The 14018-nt window shown below is 39.5% G+C and overlaps 1 protein-coding gene across 3 annotated transcripts in view; it reads right to left on the bottom strand.

Moving 5' to 3' along the window:
- Positions 1 to 14018, bottom strand: part of SPECC1L (sperm antigen with calponin homology and coiled-coil domains 1 like) — a 128805-nt gene that overhangs the window by 61978 nt on the left and 52809 nt on the right. For all 3 annotated transcript variants that reach the window (XM_008069096.2, XM_008069097.2, XM_021718089.1), the window contains one exon: positions 8650 to 8740. In XM_008069096.2, coding sequence (XP_008067287.1) covers positions 8650 to 8740 — 91 coding nt within the window. The remainder of the gene's footprint in view (positions 1 to 8649; positions 8741 to 14018) is intronic.

The raw sequence follows: 14018 nt of genomic DNA, 5'->3' as shown, positions 1-14018 counted from the left end.
GCCCTCTGCACTCCAGTCTGGGCGACAGAGTGAGACTCCAACTCAAAAAAAAAAAAAAAAGAATGTAGAAAACCTACATTTGAACAATACAACCAATTAGATCTGACACTTATTTATAAAACACTCTCCCCAATAGCAGCAAAGTAAACACATGCTGCTAAATGAGCAAAACCAGACTTAAACATATCCGTGGCTGTTAGGGAATGGGGCATGGGTTAGAAAGGGACAGCATGAGGAAACTTTGGGGGGTGATGAAACTGCTGTGCAGAGAACTGTGAAACTGTGATGATGAATAAAATGACTATGCATTTTTTAAACCTCACAAAACTGAATTTTTTTTAGAGTGAATTTTACTGTATGTAAATTTTCAAAAAAAAATCATCTGGAATTGGGGGAAGAAAAATGAAATGCAGACTGTGACAAATTAATCTAACTGCATTACAAAAGCATGACATAACATACTGAAGACAGTGTGGTAAAAAGAAGCAGACCTAAGTAACTTTGGGGGAAAAAGTGTTTTGACTGGACACTATAAGTTTAAAGATAGAAAGAAAAAAAACTGTACATAAGCACTGTACTCTTGCTAGTAAATTTGTTTCTCACAGAGGTGTAGTCAGCTATTCTGAAACTACTGAAGATTGAACAAATAAGTAAACATATTGTATATAATGAGAGTCAGGTATCTCACCACCAGGAGAAAGTAGTTGTAAATAAGGAAAAGGTCTCCCAATCGAGCTCCTTTCTGTCTGTTGGTGGCAGTTTACAGAATTGCATGAGGAGAGAGAATTCACAGAACTAGCATCATTTTACCTTCTGTCTTTACAGAGGTCTATTTGGTTATTTTGTGAGACATTCTGGGGGAAAAATAAGGAAAGGAAAAAGAATAGAACTAACCCTTTGGTGATGGCTTGGGATCAGAGGAATCAGAGTATAAATCCATAGTTTTTGATAGGTAGTCTGACACATTGGATTAGAGAAGAGAGAGACAGATGTGTGTGTATACATGGGTTGGCATACATCCATACACAATTTGCATAGTTCTATCCAGAGCAGAACTAAAGGCAGTGAAACTGCAGCAGCAACGAGCACATCTAGCACCCAGGTCTTGGCTTCTAAATACTAGTCTTTAATAAAAATAACCAGAGAAGTGGCTGATTCTAGAGTTGGTACAGGAAAAAAAATAAGATGAAACTGGAGCATCTTGTGGTACCACAAAGTAGGAAAGTGCTTTGTGGGTTGGGAGACAGTATACTGAAGGAGCAAGGAATCAACATAAAAGATCTTCAAACAGCCAATGCTGGAATAACTTAACAACAAAATTTAAAAAACAGTAGTAGATCATAACCCAAAGAATAAATATCGCCGGGCTCGGTGGCTCAGCCTGTAATCCCGCGCTTTGGTAGGCTGAGGTGAGTGGATTGCCTGAGCCCACGGGTTTGAGACCCACCTGGGCAACTTGGCGAGACCTCTCTACAATAAATCAAAAAATTAGCCGGGCGTGGTAGCGCATGCCTGTAGTTCCAGCTACTGGAAGGCTGAGGCGGAAGGATCGCCGGAGCCCAGCAGGTCGAGGCTGCGGCAGCTGGGAGCGGCCACAGCATTCTAGTCTGGGCGACAGAGTGAGACTCCAACTCAAAAAAAAGAATAAATGTCTATGTATCTACACTAATGTAAATAAATGGTATTAATATAGTAATACATATAAACAATTCCTTACAGATGGATTGAGGACAGAGAAAACCACCACTGAAACATCACAGTAATAACTGTTGCAGGTAAAATGCATAGATAGATGCTAAAAGCAGTGAGAGACAGCAAACAATTCCTAGCAAACAACCACCTACCCAAATTATCAAGGTTAATGTGACATTGCCAGTAACACTGACCTCATATATCCCTAACCCCAGACACACTGACCTCATATATCCCTGATATAATACCCTCATATATCCTTGATATAATGCCCTGAGAAGGACATATCACCTCTGTGGTATTCTTCCCCATTAACATGTAACCTCAACCTAATCAGGAAAAAATATCAGACAAGCCCATACTGAGAGACATTCTACAAAACAACAGATCAGTATTCTTCAAAAGTATTGAGACTGGAGCATGAAAGACAGGGAAAGAGTGAGGAACAGCTGCAGACTAGCAGAGAATAAGAAAACTAAATGGAAAGTAGGATCTTGGATTTGATTCTGAAATAGAAAAATGACAGTAATGGGAAAACTGTTGAAATCCAAGTAAATTCTGTAATAATATCTTACTGATACTAATTTCTTACTTTTGACAAGTATTTTAAGGTTATGTAGGATGTTCCCTTAAGGGAAACTGGGTGAAGGGTTTAATAGAACACTAAACTTTTTTGTAAGTCTAAACTTATTTCAAAAGAGTTTAAAGAAAGAAGAAGAACACCTTAAACAAATATTGATATGCATGCTGAAGTGTATCAATCACAACTTACTTTGTGATAATACAAATATAGTAGAATGCTGCAGAACCTAGATAGCTAAATACGTGAATATTCTCTTTCAATTTCTTTCAACTTTTCTGTATGTTTGAAATTTTTCATCATATGTTGGGAACAAAATAAGAGTCTAGATACTCTGATTTTTACCCAGACAAAAGTACCAACAACCACAAGGAAGAGGAAAAAACTCCTTAGATGTGAATAGATATCCATCAGACTGTAAAGTACAGGAGGGTTGGAGTTTTATCTCAATTTATCCTAGGAATTTCATGACTAGGACTAGTACTAGAGCTGAGGCAGAATATGATTAAATTCAACCTTTAGAGTAAAAAAAAAAAAAATTCTGTGAAGCTTTTTTAACAGCTCCTTTTCTTTTCTTTTTTTTTTTTTTTAACTTAAAAGAAATGATAACTTGTAACAAAGGTTTGGCTTTCTGGCAAAACCTCTTAACATAGTATACATCTATGGTATGTACCCTTATCACAAACCGATTTTTTCAAAATACTCACTTTTTAAAAAGTTATTTTATTTTATTTTATTTTTGAGTTGGAGTCTCACTCTGTCGCCCAGACTGGAGTGCAGGGGCCGCTTCCAGCCACCACAGCCTCAACCTGCTGGGCTCCGGCGATCCTTCCGCCTCAATCTTCCAAGTAGCCGGAATTACAGGCATGCACTACCACGCCCGGCTGATTTTTTGATTTATAGTAGAGATAAGGTCTCACCAAGTTGCCCAGGCGGGTCTCGAACCCACAGGCTCAGGCAATCCACTCATCTCAGCCTCCCAAAGGCACGGGATTACAGGCTGAGCCACCGAGCCCAAGTAATTTTATTTTTATTTATTTATTTTTTGAGTTGGAGTCTCACTCTGTCGGCCAGACTGGAGTGCAATGGAACTATAGGAGTGTGCTACCACGCCCGGCTAATAATTTTTTGATTTATTGTAGAGATGAGGTCTCGCCAAGTTGCCCAGGCGGGTCTCGAACCCGCGGGCTCAGGCAATCCACTCACCTCAGCCTCTCAAAGGTGCAGGATTACAGGTTGAGCCACCGAGCCTGGCTTAAAAAGTAATTTTATATCTCTAGCCTTAAGCAATACAAGTTAGAAAGATAATAACACTGGATTTCCTTACAGAACATGACTACACTTGGACTAGCCATCTTCCTACGATCTCAGTATTATGAGCTTAAAGATATGGTGATAGTGCCACATTGATTTGAGGCAATCCCAGTTCCTCAACCTTTATACCAGCCAGCTGAGGCATTTGCTTAACATTCTGGATCTCATAAAGAAGGACAAACATATGGACTTTGCTGCAGTTTGGATGGACTTGAAGTCCATAATACTCAGTGATCTATCACAGAAACAAAGAACAGAGTACCATACGTTCTCACTCATAAGCAGACCCTAAACATTTATAACCAAGCCCGGCTACCACTGAAATTTTTAAAATGAAAATTACAGACTATGATTTTTACTTATGCCAAGGTAAAAAACACAATCAAGGAAGAAAAGTAGTTTAAAAGGGCGCAGAAGCCGGGCTCGGTGGCTCAGTCTGTAATCCCAGCACTTTGGGAGGCTGAGGTGAGTGGATTGCCTGAGACCGCGGGTTCGAGACCCACCTGGACAACTTGGCAAGACCTCATCTCTACAATAAATTAAAAATTAGCCGGGCGTGGTAGCAGGCGCCTGTAGTTCCAGCTACTTGGAAGGCTGAGGCGGAAGGATCGGCGGAGCCCAGCAGGCGAGGCTACGGTAGGAGCAGCCACTGCACTCCAGTCTGGGCAGCAGAGTGAGACTCCAACTCAAAAAAAAAAAAAAAAAAAAAGAGCGCAGAAATCCTACTCTCTCATCACAGTTTGAAAATTCAGAGTGTCTTTTTATGACCACAATTCATTTGGTCTTTCTTCGTTTAATAAATGGTTCCTCTCTAATGATTGTTTAAGATAAAAGATCACAGTATCAACAACTTCTCAGATAAAAATTTACCCAAATGTGTTCGCTCCTGTATTTGCAGTATCTCAGACAGGTCCCATTAAGGCATGACAACAGATTGAAGCAGAGAATGAGACCAGCATTAATGCAGACTCATGGCATGCATCTCATGCCCCATGGCACTATCATTCGCTACATCACTGGACAATGAAATAAGGAGAGCCAGGAACAGAATTTTTAGTCTACATTTTCAATAACCTTGGCCCACAGACCTTCTCTACCCATCTTCCACCCATAAAAGCCAAATTAACAGAAATAATTAGATGGTAATCTGTGCCTAATTTCCCAAATTCACCTATTCCTAAAAGTCACTTAGGGCACTTGGGGAGGGGAGAGGAAAGGGGGAAGTGAGAAGGTGAAAGGAAAAGGAAAGGAAAAGGGAAAGGAAGGGGAAAGGGGAAGGAAAGGAAAAGGGAAAGGAAAGGGAAAGGTGAAGGAAAGGGGAAGGGGAAGGGAGAAGGGGGAAGGAAAAGGGAAAGGGGAAGGGAAAGAGAAGGGAAGGGAAGGGGAAGGAAAGAAAAAGGGAAAGGGAAGGGAAAGAGAAAGAAAGGGAAAGAAAAAGGGAAGGGACGGGAAAGGAAGGATAAAAGAAAGGAAAGGAAAGGAGAAAGGAGAAGGAAAAGAACAGAAACGGAAAGAAAATTAGCCAGGCGTGGTGGTGCACCTCTGTAGTTCCAGCTACTTGGGAGGGTGAGGCACTGAGGCAGAAGGATCACCTGTGCCTGGGAGGTCAAAGCTATGATAAGCCGTGATCATGCCTGGGTGACAGAGCAAGACCACAACTTAAAAAAAAAAAAAGAAAAAAAAAGAAATGACTCATGTAAGTTTGAGAGACACTGTTGGTTTCTCAAAATTTGTGGTGGTCTCACCCCAATCTGAGTCAATCAAGATGAGTCTAGAAAGCAGGAGTGGTGAGTGGAAAATGCTCTGAGAGTGGGCTTCAGGCTGGGTTTGAGGTTCAGAAGGCCCTGAGCATTTCTCATTAGAGCACCCCCACCCTCCTCAGAGGTCAACTGGGACATGGGGACACGGTGTGCTCTGGAGCCCCAGGATCACCACACTGCCCTCAGATGGGGATCTTTCCTACTAGGTTTTCCCAGGCTTACAGCCATATCACTGCAAACAGGCCATATCACTTATAACATATAACTACAACCATATCACTATAACCAGAACAGCATTATACGTACTCTCAGAAGCTGCAGAGTGCCTGGTTCCTGGCTCTGATTACACTTGGCACAGACTGAAAGCCTGACTCTATCATCAGAACTAGGGCACATCTAACAGGCAGCAGAGTGAGGGTAGTCCTAAACCTTTGGTTTCCATCTCTGCCCTCAATGCACATAGCTTTTTAAAGATACCCAGGACACAACTTGTGTAGACAATATCTCACAGCTATCTGCTAGCAAAACCCTGCAGACAACTGGTTGCTTAAAATCTTTTACTTGGGGACCATTAACAGTCATCATTCTTAGCCACTTGTGCTACTAAGTAAAAGATCACATATATAGCAATAAAACTGAACAATAAACATTTACTATGGGCTAAAATTTGTGCTATGCATTTTACAAGCATTAACTTTATTCACTCATCTCACAATTTTTATCAAGTGCTCAATACTTCTACAGATGATAAGAATGCTTCAGTGAACAAAATAGAAAGAAATCCTACCCCGTGAGCTTTACAATTTAGAAAAATTAGAGAAAGACAATAAAAATCATTTTAAAAGGGGACAAGTGACAAGGGGAGCAAACAGGGAAAGGGGTGTTACGGGGAGAGAGAATGGTTTGCATTTTTAAATATGGTGTTCAGGGCCTCACTGAGGAGGTACTATTTGAGCAAAGCTTTGAAGAAGAGTAGAAGACAGCTGCCTGGACACCCAGGCAGACTGTTTCAGCAGAGGAAGAGCCAGCGCAAGGTTTTTAAGTCAGGAGTGTGCCTGAGTGCCTGGGGACTGTAAGGAAGCCCATGTGGCAAGGCAGAGTGAGCAAGAGAAAAAGTGGTGATGCCAGAGAGGCAACTGAGAGGCCAGAGAGGCCAACGAGAGAACTCTAGCTCTTTCTCTGAAGGAAACAGGGAACCATGGAGGGTTCTGAGTAGAGTAGCATGTTTCAATTTATATTTTTCAAGCTATAGGGTTAAGAAAAACCTGTGAGGGGGACTAGGAATCTTTTGCCAGAATCCAGCTGAGAGATAATGGTGGCTTAGACCAGGTAGGCAACAGCAGAGGGAAGAGCAATGCTCTGATTCTGGACATATTTTGAAAGTATAGCAATGGGGTTTCCTAAACAACTGAAGAAGTCTAAGAAGAAGGGACTTAAGGGTGACTCCAAGGTTACTGGGGGGGTGAAAATGCTATTACCTAAGATGGGGAAGGCAGATTAACTTGAGAAGGGTCAGGCATATATAAAAAGTTTGGAAAATGTGGGAATCTTGTCCTGGACATATTCAGTCTGAGAATATCCAATATCAAAATAGAGATGTCAAATAAGCAATGGGATATAGGAGCCTAGAGTCCAGAGAAGAGGAACAGGCTGGAAATGTAAATCTGACAGTCCTCAGCACAAAAATAGTACTTAAAACCATGAGAAAGGGTACAATAACAAACAGTGTGAGTATAGACAAAGAACAAAGACCCAGGCTACATCTCCATTTATAGGTCAGGAAGAAGCAAAAAGTCAGTATAGGAAACAGAGGAGAAGCAGCCTAGAAGGAGAAGACAACACAAGAGGGAGTGCTCATCAGGGCTAAATGCTATTGACAGGTTGCATCAGATTAGGTCTGAGAGCTGGCTGGGTTGGTGACATGACAGTCACTGACAATCTCAGCAACTGCAGCTTTGGTGAATGTGACTGTAGAAATTAAAAGCTTGGGAGAGAAGAACTTCTGAACACTAGTGATGAGCTAGATATTCACGATCAATTTGCAGATGAAGAAAGCATCAAACAGTTCAATAGCCAGGGCAGGGTGAAGCTGATGATCTCTGTGTCATACATACAAGTAAATTCTTTGTGGATTCATCTGGAATGTGGGATATAAAGAGAAAGAGAGAGAGTACTCATTTCAAGAAGGCTTTAAACCTTCCTCTATTTGTTCCCTTAGCAAGAGGACTTTCTGAGGGGAGAAAAGAATTCACATTATGACCAATAGGTGAACCAGAAGACAAGAAACAAGGTAGAAGGCAAGTCTTTGAGCAAGGTAGGTAGCAGCAGCACCATCTTGTGCTCCACTGTTGCTAAATGGATACACAACCAGCTTATCAGAACACTCAAGACTGACAGATAGGTATAGGGCCAGTTAATCACCAAAGTTAACTCTTCAGATACTGCTGCTACTCTTCAGACACTGCTGCTACGTGGAGCCCATGAAGCCAGTCCTCTGAGTTCTTTAAATGAATACTTCTCAGAGGTCTACTTATTTCTTACCCATTCCTGTTGAAACCTTGTAGTCCTACCCACAGTCTAACCTCCACAACTGAGGGAAATCCTGGTGCACAAAGACAACTAGCCTGGATGAGCTAAGAGAAGCCACTAAGACCTGAGGACACAATTGGGAGCATCGCCAAACTACTCTAAATGGAGAGATCCCTTTCACAGCACCAAGCCTACCTTTCCAGTGCACTTCAGCACCACACACAAAGTGGCATGAAGTAGGAAAGAGAAGCAGCTCCAACCTTGAAAGGCAAGAGAGTTGGGTTCCATTGCTGGCTCTACCATGAGGAGCTGAAAACAGCAAGTCCCTCCCAAGGGTTCCAAAGAGTTGCTGATCCTCATCTTCTGGAGTTTCAGCTCCCCCTTATGATAACAGCACAGAGCTCCAAGGAATGGGCTCTGCAGTCAGGTTGCCTGGGGCTACTGTTCATTTACTACGTTAACCTGAGTTACTTAACTTCTTGAAGTCTCATTTTTGGTATCTGTAAAATGGGATGATAGCAATACATGTGCTATGAGGAACTGTGAAAACAGTGCCTAGCATGGTGTACAGTCTCTATTATCTATTAAAATGAGACTGGTCATGAAAGATGCATTCAGATTAATAGCATTAGTAAACTTCTGATAAAGAGTTATACTAGATAGGTTGAAATAATGTCAAGAGCAAAGAAAATAACAAGTTAGTTTGTCAAAAAAAAACAAAAACAATCCAAAAATTGACAAAAATGGTAAAATGCTGTGACATGTTAGATGTACCTTGAACAGGGATTTCCCCATAATTTGGCCTCTTATCTGACAGGGCTGTCAGGGGTTTGGATGACGAGATTGGTCCACTTATGGAATGTCTCTGAAATCATAAGATAAACAATATCAAAATTAAGTTAAATCAAGTGCTGGGATTTACAAAAAAAGTAAATGCTATAGAGTAAATATTTAGTTATAAATTTATATTAATTCCTTCCACACTGCTATAGTAAGATTGTTAACACACATGTGTTATAGGCATATGTGATCAATATACTTCAAAAAAATTAAACTTATTATGAGATAATTGTAGATTCACATGCAGCTGTAAGAAGTAATATAGAGAGATTCTATATACTCTCTACTCAGTTTCTCCCAATGGTAACACCTTATAAATCTACAGCAGAATATCACAACCAGGACCTTCACATATAGTCAAAATATAAAACATTTCTTTCACTACAAAGACCATACCTACCTTCCTCCTCCCCAATCCCTGGCAACCACTGGTTTCATTATTTTGTTTAAAGAGAATCCTTAAGCTATCACATACCAATTAACTAAATCACAAAAGTATTAATAAAAACATGTCCCAAAAAGAAATACATATGTATTTCTATTGTACTTTTATTGGTCATTCAAGTCTTGGTTCTAATAGATATCAATTCTGTCACCTCTTGGCTAACTCCACTGCCACAACTGCTCCATATGGCAACAGCTTGTCACTGGCTTTGTCAGCTCCAGACTTCTCCATACATACCAGCCCGAAATATCCACCACAAATTCTTATACCTCTCACAGTTCTTGTGCTTCGTCTCCTGCCACTTCCATGCAATGCTTAAACACCACCAAGCCATTTACTATCACACAGACCATGTTGCTTACTGCACATTTTCTTGTGCTTCATCCCCACAAGATCAATAACTACTTATTTCATATTTTCAGCAACGTCAGATCCAGCTTCTCTCTATCCTTACCATGCTTGCTTGATATTGTCAGTCTTTAAAATTGTGGCCATTCTGAAGACTATGGAGTGGGATACCATTATGAATTTAATTCCTATTTCCCTAATGACTGGTGATGTTGAACATCAATGTGCTTAAGCTATATTTATATCTTCTCTGGAGAAAGATCTTTTCAAGTCTTTCGTCCATTTTTTACTGTGTTGTTTGTTATCTTATTAAATGCAAGTCTTCTGACATATAAATGTATCATGGATACATTCTCCCTCAACTGTAGCTTGTCTCTGCATTTTCTTAATGTCCGTCAAAGAAGTTTTAAATTCGGATGCTCAGTTTATCAATTTATTTTTATAGCTCATCCGTTTTTTTACATTCTAAATAAGATATTTTTGCATTCTTGAAGGTCATGAAAATTTTCTCCCACGTTTTCACCTAAAAGTTTTGTATTTTAAGCTTTTACATTCAGGTTTATAGTCAATTTCAATTTTTATGTATGCCATGAGGTATAGGTTGAGGTTATTTTTTTTCATATGGTTATCTGTTCGAGAATTCTTTCTCGAGATGACTATCCTGCCCTCATTGAATTACCTAGGCACCTCTGTTGAAGATCAACTGACCTACTACTGAACCCTCTCATCTATTCCATTGATCTACTGTCTGCACTGAAATCTATGTCAGTATCATACTGTCTTGATCACATTGTTGTAATCAAATGTTGAAATCAGGACATATAAGTCTTCCAAATTTGTATTTTTCTTCCCCTAGATTCAGGGTCCTTTGAGTTTCCATATGTATTTAAATTATCTCATCAATTTCTATCCAAAAAGTTCTGAACTCTTGAGATTATATTGGATCTATAAAGCAATTTGAAGGAGAACTGCAAGATATTAACAATATTGAATCTCCCAACCCATAAATATGAAATTTCTATCCATTTATTACTTCTTTAATATCTCTCAGTAATATTGTATGGTTTTACTATTATTATTTTTTTATTTTAAAGATGTAGGGTACAATTCAGGGTTAGGTAGACATATGTTCATTATGCAGGTATCCTTGGTAATGAGGTATACCCTCCCTTCCCCTGGCAGTTTCCCAGTACTGTCAATCCTTTTCTTACAGTATTATGATAATTGTTCAAGTTCCACTTATGAGTGAGAACATGTGGTACTCAGTTCTTTGTTTTCGTGACAGATCACTCAGTATTATCGACTCTAAGTCCATCCACCTTGCTACAAAGTTCATAATTTTGTCCTTTATGGCTGTGTAACATTCCATTGTGTATATGTACCTCATTTTCTTACTATAGCCCTCTTTCAGTGGGCAGCATGGTTGACTCTATGTTTTTGCTATTGTGAATAATGCTGAAGTAAGCATGCACGTGTAGGTATCTTTTTCACACAGTGATTTGAATTCCTCCAGGGGATTGTGGGGTAGTATGAAAGGCTGATTTTTAGATCTTTCAGGAATCGTCAAACTGTTTACCACAGAGGATGTACTAGCTGACACTCCCACCAATAGTGTAAAAGTGTTCCCTTTTCGCCACATCCTGTACAGCATCTGTTGTTTTTTGAGTTACTGATGATGGCCATCCTGACTGGAGTTAGGTGTATCTCAGGGTGGTTTTAATTTGCATTTCTTTGATGACTAGTGAGGCTGAGCATTTTTTCACGTATCTGTTGGCTGCTCGTATGTCTTCTTTGGAGAAGTGTCTATTTATATCGTTTATCCACTTTGTAATGGGGCTATTTGTGTTTTTCTTTTCGACATATTTGTTGCTTGTAGATCCTAGATGTTAAGCTTTTGTCAGATATACATATGGTTTTCAATGTACAAGTTTCACACACATTTCATTAAACTTATTGCTAAGAATTTCAATTGCCAATTGTTCATGCTAGTATATTTTTAAAAATGAGCTGGACAGTGGCTCATATCTGTAATCCCAGAATTTTGGGAGGCTAAGGCAGCAGGACTGCTTGAGGCCAGGAGTTGGAGACTAGTCTATATAACAGAGCAAAATCTCACCTCTATTAAAAAAACAAAAAAATTAGCTGGGCATGTTAGCATGCACCTGAGGTCCCAGCTACCAGGGAGGTGAAGGTAGAAGGATTGCCTGAGCCCAAGAGATCAAGGCTGCCATGAGCTGTGATTGTGCCACTGCACTCACAGGGAGAGACTCCAACTCAAAAAAAAAAAAAAAAGTTGGTTTTTGTTGTTTTTTTTTTAGTGACCTTGTATGCTGTAGCACTGCTCAACTCAAGAAGATTTTTTTGTGGATTCCTTTCCTTTGAATTTTCTATGTAAATGATTTTGTCATCTGCAAATAATGACAATTTTACTTCTCTATTTTTTTGGGTTTTTTGGCCTTACGGCACAGGGCAAGAGTGCCAATAAAATGGTGAACAAAAGCTGTAAGAGCGGGTATCCTTGCCTTGTTTCTGATCCGAGGGAAAACATTCAGCCACTCCATTAAGTATGATGGTAGCTGTAGACTTTCCACAGATCCCCTTCATCAGGTTGGGGAAATTCCTTTCTATTTCTCCTTTGCTGAAGTTTTTACTATAAATGAGTGTGAAATTTTGTCAAATGTTTTTTCCACAGATATTGAGATTAATATTCTATCCCTTCTTTATTCTGTTGAGGTAGATTTTAACCTAGCATCCCTGGAATATATCAAACTTGGTAATGATTACTTTTATATATTGCTAGATTGAACTTGCTAAAACATTCTATGTTTGAATCTATAACCATAAAGAATACTGGTAGTGGTTTTCTTTTTTTGTAATGTCTTTGTCTGCTTTTGCTATCAGGTAATGCCGGCCTCATAAAATGATTTAGAAAATCTCCTCCTGTTTTTTGAAAGACTGTGTAGGATTGTGATTATTTCTTAAGCAAATGTTTGATTAAATTCACCAGTAAAACCACCTAGACCCAGTGGAAATGCTTTTTATTTTAGCTTTTACTTGGAAATAATTACGTATTCTCAGGAAGTTGCAAAGAAAGTACCAAGAAGTTTCACAGACCCTTCATCCTTCATCCATTTTCCCCCAATGGGATGCAGATAATTAATTTCCTCAGTTTTTATTTTTTCTAACAAATTTTAATTTTACCCTCCCCCCCTTTTTTGGGAAGATATAGAATTCTAAGTTGATGGCCAGTTTTCTTCCAGCATTAAAAATGCCATTCCATTGTCTATGTACTTGCATTATTTTTAACTAGAAGTCTGTGATCATTCTTACATGGCTGTCCATAAGAGTTTCTTATTATCACTAGTTTTCAGCAGTACCTTATTTTTTTGAACAAAACTTTCCCACCACCAATTTTTTCCTTAGATTCAAATTTTAGATATGTAAGACCCCTTGGCTTTATCCCACAAGTCAGAGGATCAGTTCATTTTTTCCCCCAGTCTTTTTTTTTTTTTTAAATCTCTGTGGCTTAGTATGGTAAATTCGACTGCTATGTCCCATGTACTATCTTTTCCTCTGTTCTTTTTCAAATCTACTTCTCCCTTCATCTATGCATGTTTCCCTTTACAGACTTAAGCACAGAGAGGATATTAACATCTTTGTTTGCTTCACCCGTCATTCCTATCCTTTCTAGGTCTGTCATCTATTCACTGATTTTTCTCCTGGTTATTAAATTACATTTTTCTGCTTATTCATTGTCTAGTAATTTTTTGTTACAATACTGAGTCTTGTATTTTGTTGTATTTCTTTAAAAATTATTACTTTGAGCCAGGCATGGTGGCTCATGCCTATAATCCCTCCTGTACTTTTGGAGGCAGAGGCGAAAGGATTGCCTGAGCCCAGGGGTTTGAACCGCAATCAAGCTGGGCAATTTGGCAAGACCTTGTCTCTAACATAAATCCAAAAATTAGCCAGGATTGTGGCACATGTCTGTAGTTTCAGCTACGTGGAAGGTGAAAGGATTGCGAGCCCAGCAAGTCAAGGTTGCAGTGGTCATGAGCATGCCACTACACTCCAGCCTGGGTGACACAGTGAGACCCAGACTCAAAAAAAAAAAATTACTTTGTTCTGACAGGTAAGTGAGCTACTGTATTAGTTAACTATGCTGCATGACAAATTACTCCAAAACTTTAGTGGCTTAAAACAATATGCATTTATGATCTTATAGTTTCTATGGATCAGAAAGCTTAGCTGGGTGCCTCTGGCTCAAGATCTCTTATGAGAAGGCAATCAAGTTGTCAGCAGGGCTGTAGTTATCCAAGGATAGATTGGAGAAAGATATACTTCCACACTCAACTACATGGCTGTTGGGAGCCAACATCTATAGCTACATGGCTGAGGCCTATAAAGGCCCATCTGGAAGATCGCCAGTTATACCTATAATATTGGCGTGTGATTAGTGACCAGTGTGCATACATGGCAGTAAAACTTATAAGTAAATCTCTATACACCT

Source organism: Carlito syrichta, unplaced genomic scaffold, assembly GCF_000164805.1.
Source record: "Carlito syrichta isolate Samal-C Ts95f unplaced genomic scaffold, Tarsius_syrichta-2.0.1 Scaffold311810, whole genome shotgun sequence".
Lineage (NCBI taxonomy): Eukaryota > Metazoa > Chordata > Mammalia > Primates > Tarsiidae > Carlito > Carlito syrichta.
This window is presented reverse-complemented; position numbering and strand designations above follow the sequence as displayed.